The sequence below is a fragment of the Arvicanthis niloticus genome, chromosome 11, assembly GCF_011762505.2.
Source record: "Arvicanthis niloticus isolate mArvNil1 chromosome 11, mArvNil1.pat.X, whole genome shotgun sequence".
Taxonomy (NCBI): Eukaryota; Metazoa; Chordata; class Mammalia; order Rodentia; family Muridae; genus Arvicanthis; species Arvicanthis niloticus.
The window spans coordinates 28,134,886-28,152,341 of NC_047668.1; the positions used below are offsets into that span (position 1 = coordinate 28,134,886).

Genomic DNA, 17,456 nt, shown 5'->3' on the forward strand with positions numbered 1-17,456 from the left:
TATGTCCAAATTTCACAGAAAAACTCAATAGAGACAAGGTAGGTAAGTTTTTTGAGTTTCAAAATTAAATGTTGGCAAAAGCTGGTAGTAACATTTGGAATCAATTTTAAGCTTTTTTTTAACCTTCAGGAAGATCTTTTTCCTCTGACAGATGATATGTAGTAGATTTTCCAGCTCTCAGAGACAAAGGTAGACTCAGTGAAGGAAGCTTAAATCTGCATATTTTTTCTGTTCCCTTTCTAATATGTAAAAATTTCTACTTAGGACCACTGGAACTTTTGCCACCAATGATTGTTTTAAGTTACCAAATGTAAATACCCACCAGAAAAGAATCTAGCAAGCATTGCTTCTAAATAAGATTACCATAGCAGAATACAAAAGGAGAAAGAACTGGATCCAGGAGAAAAATTATACGTTTCTGCTCTTAGTTGAGTAAGTGCAATTCTATAAATTGTACTGTCTTTGAACTGGTTTCATTTTTCAGACACAATTTTTTGATCATTATCTCATGGCAAAGTCTTCTACTAACCCATGTCCTCAATCATAGAAAGTACCAAATATAGGATAAAATCAGAATACCCACTTACAAATTAATAGTCAGAAGGCTCCCAGTCTGACAACCTTAAGCAAATCAACAAGGGGGGGGCGAAAAGATGATTTACATGTAATTCCATAAGAAGATGGGCATACCTGAATCATATGCAAAATCTCTGGGTTCCTGTTTGATCATCAAAGGAGGGGGGAAGGTTTGGCTGGCTGCACCGCCAACCATGGTGGTATGTTCATAGACTGGGTCGTGGTACTCCTGCTTAAAGCCTTGTGGTGGGAAGGGGATGTTTGGCTCAGACATCTGGCGTTGGTACATAGGACGCCCTTCCCTTGGCATGGTCGGCAAAGGAGGAAAAGAATTACAGGGTTCAGAAAGCTGGCGGCGAAATCTGGAAAAGAGAGTGTGTTTCAGATGAAATGATAACACAGAAGTTGTCTTTAAAGGACCGATATAATTCCTAGCTGCTAGTGAACACTTTAAACCAGACGGCGCGATGTGAACAGCTTTAACGAGTCTCAGATTTCTCTTTCTTAGAACAGTTGTGCTATGATTTGTTTTAAATCACATGATGACGTGTGCTCCCCTTTAAACCAATCCATTGCAAACAACTCAGTGTATCATGTAATTAAAGGTGTCCTGCCAGTAGTTGCAGAACAACGAACTGTTTTGAATTAATATGAATCCTAACAGATAAAATGACCAATTGTCAGGTAATTGGAACATTTACATGACTCCTGGAAGAAAGGGTTCTCAAATAATTTTCAAAAGTAAGAAAAAACATGGAAAGCAGAATGCGATCTCCAATGGCATTCTCTCTCTTTAAATTCTGTCACCAAACCAATCAACAGCCAAACGGAAGAGCTGCCAAACAAAGACCTACTTGCTGGCTTGCCTTCCATAACCCTCAGAAATTCAGGAAACACAAGGGAGCCCAAATCTCTTCGCAAATCAGCAGGCCTTTAAATTCTTCAACAATGTCTAAATTAACAATGTGTTCTTGTAAGAAATAAATCTTGGCATTACAGGGGGGTTCTCTTTTCAAAAGACTCTCTGTCCTGTTAAACATTACAGGACCTCCTGGATCCTGTGATGTCCACTCTGTTGGGTTGATTAAAAAATAAGCATACATTCACAGCTGGCCACCTACGATCCACAGGTTTGGGGTAAGCCAGGCTGTTGAGGGCATGAGGAAGTTCTAAGGCCTAGGCAGAGAACTGAAATTGAGTCCCATGCTCCTTCCTTCTTGATAAAGATTGGCTGAACACATAATTGTTCTGTTCTGTACATCGCATCCATAATATCATTGACCCACCACAAAGATGTGGACTAATTAAAGATTTAAAAGTACTCTAAAAATGCCCCAGGAGTGCTTAAAAAATAACCTCTAAAACATATCCATGAACAAATATTAGCCTATTAACCCCCCCCACACACACACACACACACTAAAAGCATCCCCGAGACTTTAATTTTGAAAGTTAACATTTAATTTCAGTAATGTTCAATGAAAATAAGGCAAAAGCGAAAGAATGGCAGTGCAATTGCTTTAGCGTTCAGAAGTGTACTCCCTGCCAGGGCTTGACTCTCGGTATCCCGGCTTGCATGAGAAGCATGGAAATTCCACTTACACCTGCACAAATAAACTTAGAAACCCAGATATTGTGAAACCAACAGCGAGGCTGGCTGGCACTGCATGCATTTCCCTTCTCTTGCTTATTTCATTAGCCAAAAAAGGAAACAGAAATTATCATTAAGAACTGTCAAGGAGTGAATCAGAAAATGGTAACTTGGAGATAAAATAAGAAGCCGGCTCCCTTCTGAAGCCTTAAAAGGAAGCTAATATCGCTCGCACTGAAAGCATTGTGAGGAAGTAAAGCTATTCGCTTTTTCACAAGTCAACGTGATTTGTGCTTGTTCTTGGGGGAGGCCATGTATGTTGCAGGGGCACGTTTTCACGGGAGAAAGTATGACTTGGGTGTCATTCTGGTAAGCCACTGACCAATGGGAAGGAGAAACTGAGAGAAAAGTTTGATGACTATAGACGGTAGGAAAATGGACTAGTGGGTAAGGCGAGTCGGTATATGCGTTGGGAGGATGGCTGAAGAAAATAGACCAGTTTCTTGCACAGTAGGTTCAGGAAGACGAGCCAAAGGGCTGGCCTGAGGTATGCACTGAGGCTGAGGAGAGGAAGCAGAATGCAGGCCAGCTGGCTGTAAACTGTTCCCAGAGTGAGGTGGGGTGCCTTGAGCTGGAGGGAGCTATCTGGGGAAGGGATCTGTTCCCAGAGCAAATTTGCCATTTATAACCAAGGGACTGCCATTTGTTGGCCAGAGCCCTCTAAGAAATCCTCATGAGAAACATAAGGCTTCAGAGATTTTCCTGGGATTGGCCAGCTGGTACCGTGCTCAAAACTCAGTTGGGGGGCAGTGGGAAAAGACCCTGAGCTTCCCCCCCTTGTAGTTCCGGGCCGGCTGTTCTTAGTCTCAACTGTTTGACTTCAAGTTGAGAGACAAAAATGGATCTGGCCAAAGCACCTCCAGTTAGGTCATCTAAAAACAAGCGCACTACCTACTCAGCAGTCACTCTGCCTTAGAGATAGCCAGCCTGCACAGAAGGCAGACGACATAACCTATAATTCAGTGCTCATTCAAATTGCAGGGCACTTGATGACGATAAATTCGGGTGAGTCTTCGGAAGTAGACAAAAGCAACGATAGTGGATCGTCATCCCTGCTTTTTCTCTGGTCTTGCACAATGTGCTCCTTCCTATCGAATGGCCTACCCTGCAACAGGCATTCTTTCATCTGGATTTACAAAACTGTGCAGACAGATGCACACAGCATTTCACTCTAAATACATCTAAGTCTGTGGAATCAGAAAGGAAAGACAATAGGAGACGTTTAGGAGCTAAAGCTCAGAACTGGGTCATGGCAGCCAAAGGAAGAGGACATGGCTTTGTTTCACATGGGAAAATTAGATTTCATCCTATTCTTTTACAGCAAGGAGTAACTCAATTTGAGACTGAGGTATAAAGTGTTTCTTTATATATCCCGATTTGCCTGCGGTACACCTGCTTCCTCTGATGCTTGGGAGGAGTCCTTTCAATCAGCTATTTTTTACAGCGATGTATCTCAGCCAGTTATGGTTGTGGTTCATGAATAAACTTTTAAAAATTTGGGGCTGCATTTGTTAACATAATTTTATATTGAGTCTAATTGTATACTTTTTCAAATAAAAGGCTGCCTTTAAGCAGAAGGACAATAGAAACTCTAAGGTCTGAATTTCCTAATGATTTCCTTGTTACTTCTGCTTTTGGAAGCATCTAATGCGGGCTACAGATACAACACAGTGGTCTGTGATGCACATTTCTTTCCAGTTAGTATTCAGGGCTAACACAGAGATAGTTCCACATGAAGCAGTATTTTGTCATCAACTCAGTCCACACTTCAGATAAAGTCTTTTTCTCCCATGGAGACAATTGTTAAAAAGTTTCCTTGACAGCACTGGTAATGGGAAACAAAATAGAAGAGATGAACTTAGCGGGATAGAGTAAGCCTGTGTTCTAATTCATGGATTAAAGAAGTGCTACTTCTAGGATTGCACTGAAACTTGGATTTCTTCATCTCTCAGAGACAAGTCTCCAATTACAGGCCTCCCTCATTTGGCAGCTGTCTCTCTGAAGCACTTTCTTAGTGTCCATAGTCATCAGTCTCTGGACATTAAATAGTCATTGAAAAGTAAAGCAAATAGATTAATCAAATAAGTTATACTCTATAAGAATATGTAGAAGCAAGCCATTTGATATAAGGAAATGAACCTGTAACTTAAAAGTCACCTAGTAAAATGAGTCTACTAACTTTGCAAAACTAGTGTACACAGATGCATGGATGGTTTGTTGTAAGGTTCTAGTGAAGCAATTTATGAGAAGTGCAGAAGAAATGTTCAGATTAATTTCACTTTAGCAAACAGTTTAAATGCTTATAAAGGAACTGTTTGAAAATTATCTTCTCCATAAATTCTTTTTATTATTGATAGAGCAACCTTTTACTGAAAATATTTTGTACAAATGTGCCGAATTAATATGCTTACCTTAAAACACTAGAGATCTTTAGAACAGCTATGGGTAATGTCCTCCATGAAAGCTGAAAACTGGTGGAGGTTTTTGCTTTTTCGTCTGAAATGGTGTCTGCAGCTTACCTGTGGTCCATGGGGTAGGTGCTGTCTGGTATGGACTGAGAAGGAGGGAGGTGAGCTGGGAAGGCCCGGTCAGGTTTCGGAGTATGCGCTGTGTTTGGAGATGCATGGTGTAGAGGGGACACAGGAGTGCTGGATGGTGTCGGGGGATTGGAGGGCCTCATTCCCACTTGTGGCTTCTGATCATAGGCACTACCCAGAGAACAAAAGAGAACATAGGTTACATTGGAGTAATTTACAAAAAATTATCATAGACATAAGTGATGGAGGAGCTAAACGCCTTTGGGTTTGAATTTTAATTCTAGAATCTCTAAACTCCACAGCCCCCATGCTCTTACATAGAAAATATCATATGAAATTGGGTAATAACTTGACTGTTTGCAACATACATATTCAGTAGACACACAACTTAGCTAAGGAAGCTGTATATATTGAGGGATCACCATCACTCTGCTTTACTTCCTAAATTATTAAATACCTGATCATCATTCTTCCTCTCTAGTATATTCCAAAACAAGACCTAATATCAGCTTCCTAAGAGAGATCATAGTTGATGTGCCTTTATTTGTGGTGGAATTCGAGGCAGTACTCTTAACTTTCTAGATGTTTTCGATTAAATTATGTTTGGCCTTGAATTTCTTGATAATAAAGATTAATGAGGCGACATAAAATGTCTCTGATATATTTAAGCTTTCTTTGATTGTAAGTACAAAATAATATTGAGAATAAAATCCTATTATCATAGACTAACTTCTACTCTCAATTACAAATGCAAAAAGAGTAAGCTGGTTGTTTTATATTACAGCTTTCAATTGGTTTCCAATGTGTGGCTTACTAAAATATGATTGAACTAATGTCTTCAGTCAAGGAAAATATCTTACTAAAATCAGATTTTATTTTCTGAACAACAAAAAGGTATATTTCTGTGTTTAGTATCTAGATACGCTCTTCAAATAAAAATATTTATAAGAGCTGGTTAACATGTTGCAAGACTTTAATTGCAACAGAGGCAGGCAAATCCCTGTGAGTCAACCTTGGCTATAGACTGAGTTCTATGCCCCAGCTTGTACTGACCAATCAGATCGGTCTCAAAAAAAAGTGTATGTATGTATGTATGTATTTATATACATACATACATAGTAATAGACTTTTAAAGAAAATATTTTCTTTTCAGATTAATGTATAATACTTACAGTTCCTCTACTCATATGAAGAACACCAGGAAGGAAAATTGGTGAAAAAAAAAAAAGAGGAACTAGAAGAATGGAGCAACATGAGAATAGATTTAATCAAAATGCACCATACATATGTATAAAATTCTCAAGCTGAAAACAAAAAAGTCTTGTGTTTGGTTTTACCTATGTTCTTTACTTATGTTTCTGAACAAAAAAAATGTACTATTTTTATGAAGTGGCTTGCCTAATTACCCTAAAACATTACTTTCTTTTCCTATCCAGAATGTATTGTATACACTGTACATGCTGAGAGAGATGGTGGGTTTTACAGAATCCTCCAAATTGTTCACCAAGTCCTCAACTGTTAGTTTATGGGTCTCAAATACATTGTATAAAACAGTATTTTTATGGCCACCATAATAATCAATGTTGAATTGCAAAGAGTATCCTATATCTAACTGGTTCAATGACTAGAAATTGTGCACTGTTAAGATAATTGTGTTGTTATACACATCTTAAGAAGAAAATGCAAACCACAAACTAACTAAATAACCAAAATACATATTAATATCTTATGTGAGCTCAGTATGCTGTCATTCGCTTTTAGAATAGGTATGTTTTATAAAAACAATGTAGTTTCAAATGAGCTGCCTCACAATTGCAGGCTTTAGTGAGCTTCTTAGAAAGTCACATATAAAACAATAAATGTCAAGAACAAACAGGAAGAAAGGATCTCAGCATTGGTCAGATGGCACAATCTAATATTCTTGACTCTTCCATCTAACAGATGTGAAAGATGGCAGATGTATTTGCAGTAACACAAGATTCTTCTGGGTCCTACTGCACTGAGCTTGAATTGATACACCTTATAAAACAGTGCAAATATTTGGAATCATTTTTCTAAGGTCTCAAGCCACCGCCCTTTAAGAACTAAGTCTCTACTGTAATCAAGAGTAATAGTCAGCTGCTATAGCCAACTGTTTTTAATGCAATTAGAGGCCAAGATGAAACGTAAAAGCATGCAATTCACTACAAAGAGTTTTTAATGAACATATGTGTTATCAAATTTTCTAGCAAATGAACAATGCACTTTGAATGCACCACCCTTCATTATCATCTCAAGAACAACTGGCTTTTTAATAGATAATAGCCTTGGCTAGGCCTTATAAAATTATAGTTTTATTGCAATTGTCCATGAATGCATCTTATAGATCATCTGTAAAGCCTGTCAGATAACTAATGTACTGCTTTTGCTTGCCAAATGTTATATGTTTTTTTTTTTTTCCTACAAACTATCTAAAGTACATAATGCATTCATTGTGATGGGAACCTTCAAAAGCTGCTTGTGCCAAATAAGACCCTTTTTTCAAACCCAAGATGCATCACCACTGTAGAAAAGCAACTAATGACTGAGATGAGAATTATTACTTTAAAATGATTCGAAAGTGTGTGATTGTATGGCAGATGGGCCTTTAGAGTTTTGCTGAATACATTACCTAATTAGCTTATTATGTCATGAAGATGTAACCCATAAAATTGACTTGAGATTTTAATATCATTCTATACTTTCTCTTTCCAAAGGGGATGCTGCTCTCTGTGAACACAAGGCTTCTTACCTGACATTGTACAGGCACTTTTCTCCATAGCTGAATTTAAAGGGCTGCTCTTGACTGCAAGCAGACCCGAGTTCTGAACATGGGCTGTGGGGTTCTTTCTTGATTTTCAGTGGTAGGCCATGAAAAGCCACTAAAAACAGAACAAACATACCCATAAAGTTTTAATCCAATTAAGACTTAAGTCTATTAGTCTGTTTTACTTCTCTTATTTAAATTATCATTAACACTTCACAGAAACTTAAACTTATAGGAAAAATAGCATTTGATGGTCTATGAGGCTGAAAGGATTCTGGAAATTTCCTGTGCTCTGCAGCCAGCCCCCTTTCCTGCTTGGACTGTGTAACAAAATGTAAGTCTGAATTTTTTGTTTTGGTGATCATAACAATGCTAGGAGCTCAGTTTTCAGAAAAGAAGTTTCGAAAACCTGTTGTAAGTATTTTCACTGACTACAACAGAGGCAAAAGATTACATCTGTTTAGCCAAGACTGGAGTAAGGCTTTAAGCATTATTCAGTAGTACTGCTTCAGTAGCAGTGATCTCATGATGCAGGACAAAGAAAATCCAGGTGTAAGTCTAAAGGCAAGCAGTAAAAGTATGGGGGCTATGGAAATCAACATCTTTAAGGTTGGTGGTTATTTTTACACAGAAACCAGAATCCCTGCTTATCTGTTTAGCTAAACTATAAAGATAAAATGTGATACAGGAAAGTTTTCACCACACGTAATCCTCAATAAATATTATCCTGTACCAAACAGTGTTTTCTCTTTTTTTCATATAATTTAATATGTAACTATTTTTAAAACATAGTTACTGTTTATGTGCATTCATTGTGCTTAAAGTCAGTTATGTCATAAAATGTACACTGCAAGAAACACACACACTCACACACACACATTGACATAAATGTGCTTATTTTAGGACTATAAAATCAATGAATAAATTTCACTGTATTTTTAAAAGTCTGATGATCCCACAATTGTTCACTATATTCTCTTTAGATTTCTTTAAAAATGAAATGTCTATAATAAAAGTTTTGATACGTGGAAAAGAAAACCACAAAAGCATTCACCACATTTACTGAGAAAACTCCTCCTATACACATGTATGATACATGTGTGTGCATACAGTTTCACTAACTCTTAGAATAAAAACATGTATGTTACAACATATTTATTGATACTTATTGCAAAACCTTTTAATTATTTTTAAGCTCTTTGAATATAGACAGCAAAATGTATGTACTCAATTTCTAGAACTTTGAATTAAAACCTAAATTTTATATTTTCCTAACAAAAAGTTGTAGCAACTTACAAAGAAACCCATTTTTCCCTCAAAGAAGTGACATAAAAAAACTGAGAATTCAGATTTAATTTACACAAATAAAAATTTGTTAAGATCTAAGATGCTATATTTTGATAGTTAGGACTTTTTGACCAAAGGTATAAAAAAGATTAGTAAACAGTTTGTAAAATAAATTTAACCTAAAAAAGGAACTTAACAAATTAAGCTTTACTAAAATTAACATTACCTCTTTAATGGCACCATTAGAAGAATGAAAGATAAGGCCAAAAGATTTAGACAATTGGTTGACAAAAGAAAATATCTAAATAGCAAGATGGAACAGAAGGCAGCAAAATGAGTGAAAGCATAATGAAAATTTTTGCTCATCAGAAAATTTGCGAGTAAGACAAGAAGATTATCACCAAATGCTCATTAGAAATACCAATCTATAATAAAAGGTTGACAATACTGATATTGATTGAACAAAATAATGGAAGTTGGTACAGCATCTCAGAAAAGGGTATGACTACCTGCAAGCTTCAACATGAATATATCATGATCTAGTAATTACACTAACACATATTTTCCTATATGTATGTGTGTGTATATATATGAGGAGTTCATATGTTCCTCCAAAAGACATATGTAGGAATGTTTGTGGAAGTTTTATTCATGTAAAGAAAGCTAAAAATGTCTTAAATATTCATTGGTGGAGATAAATAAGTATGGCATCTGCATGCAATGAATATTTAGAAATAACAAGGAATAAAAGCACCTTCCAATGCATTCAAAAACACAGATGCTCTCACAGCTACATAGTTAAGCCCTGTAAATTTCCAAAACAAAGCTAGCTGAGAGTGCAAAGCTTTCCTTCTGCATTTAGCCTGTGATTTTGTTTGGCGGGCTCAGTTAAATTAAGTTGTTGAGGTGAGCAGTAACTCCATGGCTAGAGTTCTTCAAACCAAGGGGAGATGTGAATAAAAGATGTTAGCTCCAGAGATCATAGTGTGAAGCTAAGCAGAGATCAAGTTGAAGATTCTACAAACCTAGAGATGTCAAAGATGGATTGGAAAGTGGAAAAGACTGGAGAGAATTGTGGAGCCGATTCTCTCTCTCTCTCTCTCTCTCTCTCTCTCTCTCTCTCTCTCTCTCTCTCTCTCTCCCTCTCTCTCTCCTCCCTCCTCCTCCTCCTCCTCCTCCTCCTCCTCCTCCTCCTCCTCCTCTTCTTCTTCTTCCTCATCTTTCTCCTCCTCCTCTTCCTCCTCCTCCTCCTTCTCCTCCACAGAACCTTCCTTACATCTTCATCGGCTCAGTAGCCATTGAAGACGAAGACACGCCGCATCTTCTTTTTAAGCCACCCAGTACATGGCACCTTGTTATTGCACCTTGACCAAATGCTCCATTCCCAGTAAATGTTGTCACCAAGTTGACTGAGTAATGATTTTAGGTTACAAAAATTTCTAAGGTGATTATCATAACCGGACAAATGCTGAGTCCAAGGAGGCTTGGCAGCACCAGTGCACATTGCATTCAAATAGACCCAGCACTTGGAAAAAAATCTATTTAGATGCCAACACTTGACTGCTCACCATCTTGTAGGGTCCCCAGCTCTAGCAGTGGATGGTTTGCACTCTCTTTAGAGCCTCATTCTATGCTTGCGGGGTTGTGAATCATTATGGACCAAGAATTGATTTGTCTTTACTAGTTCCAAGCCAAAGACTAACAAGACGATCTAAGATACCCAGCATTTATTTTTATTTTTCATATCTGTAGGTGAAGTATAAAACTTAAAGCCAAACTGAAGCCTTCGATTTTTCTGCACAAGATCACGGGATTTATTTTTTATGATCCTCACTTAAGCGTGCCCGCCTCCTGGGAATCATACCTATGACTTCATGTAGACAACTTCTCTTATTTACCTTTGCATGAAAGATGCGGAGACTCCCACCAGAAAAGGCTGAGCTGGAGGCTGCCTAGGTATATTTCATCTCAGGACTCGAGGCTTAGCGTCTGCTAATAGGAGGTTTTTCCAGATCATTGGCACCGGCACAAGAAAAAGCAGCACATTCATTTCGTGCAATTTGCTGTACCTTCCCACATGGAGCTGGTGCATGTAAAAGGCTGTTAAGTACTAAATTATTCCTTATCAAATCACCATCATCTGGAGTCATGATCAACACTAATTAAATTACTTTCACTGAACACGGCTCCAGCCTGCTGCCGAGGCTGCTAGCATTCCGCTTACAGTTCGGTCCTCTCTGGGTCTGGAACACAGACCTGCAGGCATCGGCATTGTTTGTAGTTTAATTAAAGTGAATCTTTCCTTTTTTCAAGTGAATTAAATCAGGCGAGTTAGCCTCTTCATTTCATTGACAAAGAAATGATGTTTCCAAATGATACTTTATTCCTGACTTCATAGAGTTTGGATCATTTAACTAAATATGAAAGAGAGTTCATCTCATGCATTCCTCAAACAGGCTCTGAGGGTTCCCCTGCAAACTTTACAATCACACAGCTATCAGCTCTTCTAGGGAGAGGCAGATAGAACACTCAACAGATGGGCCTTGCATTCTTTGCCTTGATGGAAGTTTGACCTTTAAAACCACATCTTAAAGCTGACTAATGATGACTGAGTTTGTCTAATGGTTAAATTGAAGAGCTCCAAAATATCAGGACTTAAAAATATGCACTTTCAAAGTAAATTTAACCACTTCTTAATCCGAGAGTTTACAAGAAGTGGTTACGGTATTCATTGTTAAGTGCTAACAAATTCAGTAATTGTTTCCATTGAAGAGCTGGGAACTGTGAGATATGGCACAATATAATATATCAGTAGAAGCTTCTTATAGCTGGGAAGAAAAAGAGGCATCAGGGCCTTTTCGTCTTCTACCTACACATCAGAAGAGAAACAATTCAGTCACAGAAGCACTGAGACACCTTTAGGGTTCCACAAGCAAGGGTCCTAATTTAAAAATGAACTTTTGATTGAACAAAAAACACAACATAAAACAACTTGTAGGTAGAAGGAATTAAATTCTCTCAGGAGAATACTTCCTTAGTCATGACAAGGCCTTATCTTTAACCTTCCACTAAGAACAGACAGTGTTGTGACAGCTGTCCACTAAACATACATTCACAAATAGATGGAGTTTTGGGTATGAGGCTGAGTTTACAATCCAAATAAGAAAATGCAACCATGTTTGAAAATAACTCAGACTTAAGATAGTATTTTGTTATCTTCAAAGTTGGATGTGACTTGCTCAAACGCTTAGATGTTAGTCTTGGCCCCCAGTGTGAGACATGGTTGCAAGGAGAGGGAATCTATGCAGTAAGCCACAGTGGGAGGAAGCTGGGTTGTTGGAGGAAGACTTCAAGGCCCTGATGCCTCTTTTTCTTCCCAGCTATAAGAAACTTCTACTATTATATTATATTGTGCACTACAGATAAAAAAAAAAGTATAGCCTTCCACCAAAAATATCTGAAGCCAAACTAATCTTTCTACTTTTTAAGTTCATTTATTGGTTATTCAGTCACAGACATGAAAAGCTAATATAAAGAAGCTAAACAGAATGCCTGGGTAAAGATCTAAGACAACATGATGACAGGTTAAGAATTAAAGCCTTGGGCTGAAGAGATGTCTCAGTGGTTAAGAGCATTTTTTGTTCTTGCAGAGGACCTGGGTTCGATTCCCAGCATCTACCACAGTGATTTATGACTATTTATAGCTCCAGTTCCAGTGGAGTCAATGTCCTCTTCTGACCTTCATAGGCATCAAGCATATATGTTGACAGACACACACAGAGGCAAAACATCCACATATAAAGTACAATGTATCTAATTTAAAACTTGAGTATCATTACATGCTTATAATCCCAGCAACGGGAAATGGAAGCAAATGGATCCGACGTTCTAGGTCCTCAAAGCCAGCCTGGTCTACAAGACACCCTGCTTTAAAAATAGTAACAAATATAATATTTTAAAATGAATCTCCGGAGTTTGGTTGCAATAAAATTAAAATCTGTTTACACTTGCAGTTGAAATGTTTCTTGTTAAAGGACACACTATAACGTTATATAAAATCACATCCAGTGTTTTTGAACCCTTCGTCCCTTCCCTATTTGTACCTACTAAGCCTTAAATGGTACCTTGGAACTGAGTGCTAGAAGGCAGCACAGAGCTAAGGAGCACAGGTGTTGAACAAGATGACTTCATACCATCAAGTGCAAATATAGGTCCAATCATAGTTTTATTTAGATTTCTAAAAAATATTTCCCCCTAGCAAAGATCTTAGCCTGTTCTATATTCCTTATGTTTGATTAATTCATGTGTGTGTGATACACACAGCTGTAAGCATGACCTTACTAATATATTCTTGGCACTTGTATCTAAATGCAAAAACTTCTCAGAGCATTTGTGTTTGCTTTTAGGCATTCTGCCTTCTTTCAATTTATTACTGTGACCAAGACATTTAAAGTTTCACACGACTCATATTACACTGAAGCAAAGATGGTGAGCTCCCACACTGAGAGCTGGCCCTACCCTGGGATTACGAACAATGTCCTAAGTGACATACAAGTCTTCTTCTAGATCTCTCTAGAGAATGTAAAGATGCAGGAAGTGGGCTGGGCTCCGGGCTTTTCCTCTTTTTTACTTTTTAATTCTTCTAAGAGTGAAACAGAATAATAATTTTTAGGAATACAAAGTATTTACCCTAAGAGAAGAAACATTTATTTTTAGTTCTTGTCAAAAGAGAAACAGGTCTTTGAAACAAATCTACAATTTCTAAAGGGAACCAAGCCAAGGGTGCAGCCCCCTCCAGCTGACACAGAGACAACTGAACAATTATAAAATAAAACCAAAACAAAACATGAAGTTTAGGGTAACCCATGATAATGGTACTTGAGAAGGTCTTAAAAAGACAGGCTGTGGCCACCTACAACTTACTACTTGTTTTTATAAATGTAAAATTTATAAATGGAGGATTGGCTGGGTTTAGTTCCAGTGACAGTATCAGACTTGAGTAGTCATGATGGAGACTGAGGACCCGCAAAACCTGAACATTTACCATCTGATTCTTTCCAGAGAACAGCTTGCTGATTCCTATTTCAGATCGCTTTCTAGAGTGATAAGGGAAAAAGCAAACACGAAAGAAGCTGGCCGAGGGGTGTGTGCTCACGTGCACGGTTAACCTAGTCAAAAAAGGTCACTTTGTTGTGGTCTGATAACACTTCATGTGGCCTAGGGTAATCAATTCACAAACAAGCTGGTGAAAAATGGCACAAAATTGAGAGTCTACAACACTACAGATTTATGAGGCGTGAGGAATTTCAAAGCATTTACTTAGACCAGGATAATATATAACTCCCAGAATTTTTTTTTATACCTGTCAAGAAAATATAACCGAAAAAAGTCCAAACAAAAACAAATCATGTTATAGACATCAAAGTGCTTATGAAAAAAAAATAAATAAACTTTGCTATGGGAGTGCTTTGGAGGAGGTTAAAAAAAAAAAAAAAACTCTGTAAAAGGTGAAAAAATAAATGGTATACATAAATTAGATTATTTAAAAGCAGATACAAGCATGCCATGAAAAATGCATGCAGTCTTTTATACAAATAAATGTTGTTAGGAATACACTCAGTAAATGAAACACTCCCTTTAAGTTAGTATCACTTCAAGTTCAGGTGACAAATGCATGGTAATGACCTCAATTAATCCTCAGCTAAATCTCAGAAGCAGAGGGGAAGGCTCATGTACAAATAAGAACAATAATGTCAGGAGTTCTGTAAATACACCTCACAAGGTAGAGAAGCTCGGGGGTCCTCAAGCTGCATGTAAGCCTCTCCAGAGATTCTTTCTCAGTACATTTGCCTTTTCAAACTCTCCCTACTCTCACTGTGTACACACACACACACACACACACACACACACACACACACACTGACATCCATTACTAAATAGCCTAATCTCAGCTATCAGCAGAGTGCCTTTATGGGGCCATTAAACCATTTCTCTTGTTTACAGTGCCTGAAGAAAGATGTGAATTATGTCTGTGACAAAACCAGCGATAACATTTCTAAACCGCTATCAAAATGCAAACTGAAACACATTTAAGGGCAGGGACCCTGATTCGAGTTTTCATGATTTTCCATTGTTTGCAGGCTCTGCAAATATATTCACCTATAATATCGCTGAGGCAGAAATTCAGACCATAGCACAGAAACATGATGCCCATTTCTTTCTTAAATAAGATTCTTTAAACAGTTCTAAGAAAGAAGAGCGAGAAAATTTAAGGAGATATTGCTGGTTCAGAGATCCACTTGATACTTTCACAACTTACAAGCTATTTAGTAATCATGAGAAACAACCATTGTTTCAAATCTCAGCATTTTTTTTAGGTCAAGATGTTATGTTCTGAGACTAAGACAATGATGGCTTAATCATCAGAACCCTTTGATTACAGAAATAATATGATGAAGGCCAGAGAGTAAACAGGTCAGCTTGGGGCCCATCTGATACCTTCTGTCAACAGGACATCTTAGTGAAGTCATGCATTTCTTAAGAGGAAACCTGACCCTCCAGTGACTCCTCTCTGAAACACTGAGTGTGCTTTCTATGTCAGTGATTTCTGAATAATTCTGTTAGAGGCACTGCTAAACAAAGAAGAAGTGACAGTGGAGAAGGTCCGGGAGGTGACCCTGGAACTCACACCTCTGTCCAGAATCACATGTCCACACACTTGGGACCTGAAGGCAAAGCAGAAATAAAAGGCCAGAATCCTCACAGATGGCAGAATGGATCTCCTGATGAAGATGTGATCTCATGGGACAACCATTCCTCAAAAGTAGGTTTACAAATCCAACTTTCTGTACATTGCAAAGCACCATGATGACAACTTAGCAGAATGTTATGGATCTTTATTTTGGGTTTAAATGCGTCATTCCTCTGCTCAGTGATTGGTGGGAATGCAGTGTGGACTTCTCTGTGGGAAAAAATGATTTTTCCCACAGGGTCTGATGATCTCTATCAAAGGCTGCCAACATTTCAGCTGGGTTCAAATATACTTAGGTACTTGTGAAAACCTGGGTTTTCATTTTTGCTATATGATCTTTGCTCCCATGCCGATCTCCAGCAGTATCTGTGTTGAGCTCACTTCACCTGTTTATCTTTTAAACATGATTGCCTTTTCCTTTATTTAACATATAGTCATAATGTAGACACGTGTGCACATGCTCACATTTTCTATCTTGCTTTCTGTCTGTCTATCTATCTATCTATCTATCTATCCATCTATCCATCCATCTATCATCTATCTACCCATCTATCATCGATCGCTCTCTTCCCTCCTCTCTCAGCAGTTCTAATCATAAATGTTATGTTAATGGTTTATATCCTCAAGGACTCCCTCAGCCAGTAATGACAAGTAGCAGAGCTATTGATGAATAGATGTAAGAAAAAATTATGAAAATCTGATATAAGACTTTGGGGCTTATGGTTTTTTTCTGGGGCCATATTGTGAAAATGGGCACTGAACTCTGCTCCAGGCATGTTTGCACTGTGGAAATAATAGTAATTCACATTCACAGTGACCCTTAATCATTACAAAAAAATAAAATAAAATCAGGTATAAGTACTTTATTTAAGCAAGGAGGATTCATAATGTACATTAGAAAGCTGTGCAGTCAATATGGTTGACATTTTAAAGCACTCGCTGTTTTAAAGAGTGTTTCAAATCTCATTTAAATTTGATTACATGGCCCACCTACTATCTAGTTGATATGGGAAAGAAAGATATCATTATAATAATAAAACAAAAAAGTGATATCAGAACCAGAAAGTTATACTTCTAATTTTAAAAGCATCATTAAGAGGCTGAATGTACAATGTGTTGATTCACTCTTTTAAATTTCAAGCCCAAACTTCATATAATGGCTTTTCAGCTTAGTGGTGCTAAATGATCCTCACCTTCCCAGTCTAATTGGCAGCAAAAGCATCCTGGGAGGAAACTGGTCCTTCTATCTGGAAAAGGGTAGGAGTAGGGAACTGAAGGTCTAATGTAGGAACAATCCAAATCTAATCACTTTTGCACATCACATTGGCTTCAAGTCAGATCTTCCTACCCCTACTGGTCCAGTAGATGGAAAGCAGCATGACACTTTTTTTTGGAAACAAATTCTGTGCCATGAGCCCAAACATACAACACTCCACATCCAACTGCCAAGAACAAAACAGAACAAGCTGCAGCTATTTGAGAAACAGATCTAATCAATTGAAATGAAGTCCTCCAAAGAGGAAATTTATCTGAATCCCAAACTCCCTGAAGATGCCCTACTAAATGAAGTCCTAACTGTGACCTTTCTGAACCCGGAAACCTTCTTCTATTGAATTTGCCCTGCTGTGCTTTAATATAGTCTTTAAGACCTGCAAAATCCCCCAAAGAATGATTACTTCTCTGCAACCGAAATCTGTGGTTTCTTTCAAATAATAGGTAACAGGTATTTGGGAATGACTAGGGAAAAAGTTATTATTCCTATCTGGGCATAGCCTGGAAAATTCTAACACTTCCTGGTATCTCTTGCTTCTGCATGAAGAAGTTCTGAGGAATCTTGTAACACATAGACCTGTAAATCTAGACATCAAG

At 37.8% G+C, this 17,456-nt stretch overlaps 1 protein-coding gene across 5 annotated transcripts in view; it reads right to left on the reverse strand.

The window, feature by feature from the left end:
- The window catches only part of Etv1 (ETS variant transcription factor 1), an 87,118-nt gene that overhangs the window by 31,705 nt on the left and 37,957 nt on the right, over positions 1-17,456 (reverse strand). For all 5 annotated transcript variants that reach the window (XM_076941957.1, XM_034514515.2, XM_076941958.1 and 2 more), the window contains 3 exons: positions 7,535-7,664; positions 4,747-4,935; positions 691-938 (listed from right to left, as the gene is read on the reverse strand). In XM_076941957.1, coding sequence (XP_076798072.1) covers positions 691-938; positions 4,747-4,935; positions 7,535-7,664 — 567 coding nt within the window. The remainder of the gene's footprint in view (positions 1-690; positions 939-4,746; positions 4,936-7,534; positions 7,665-17,456) is intronic.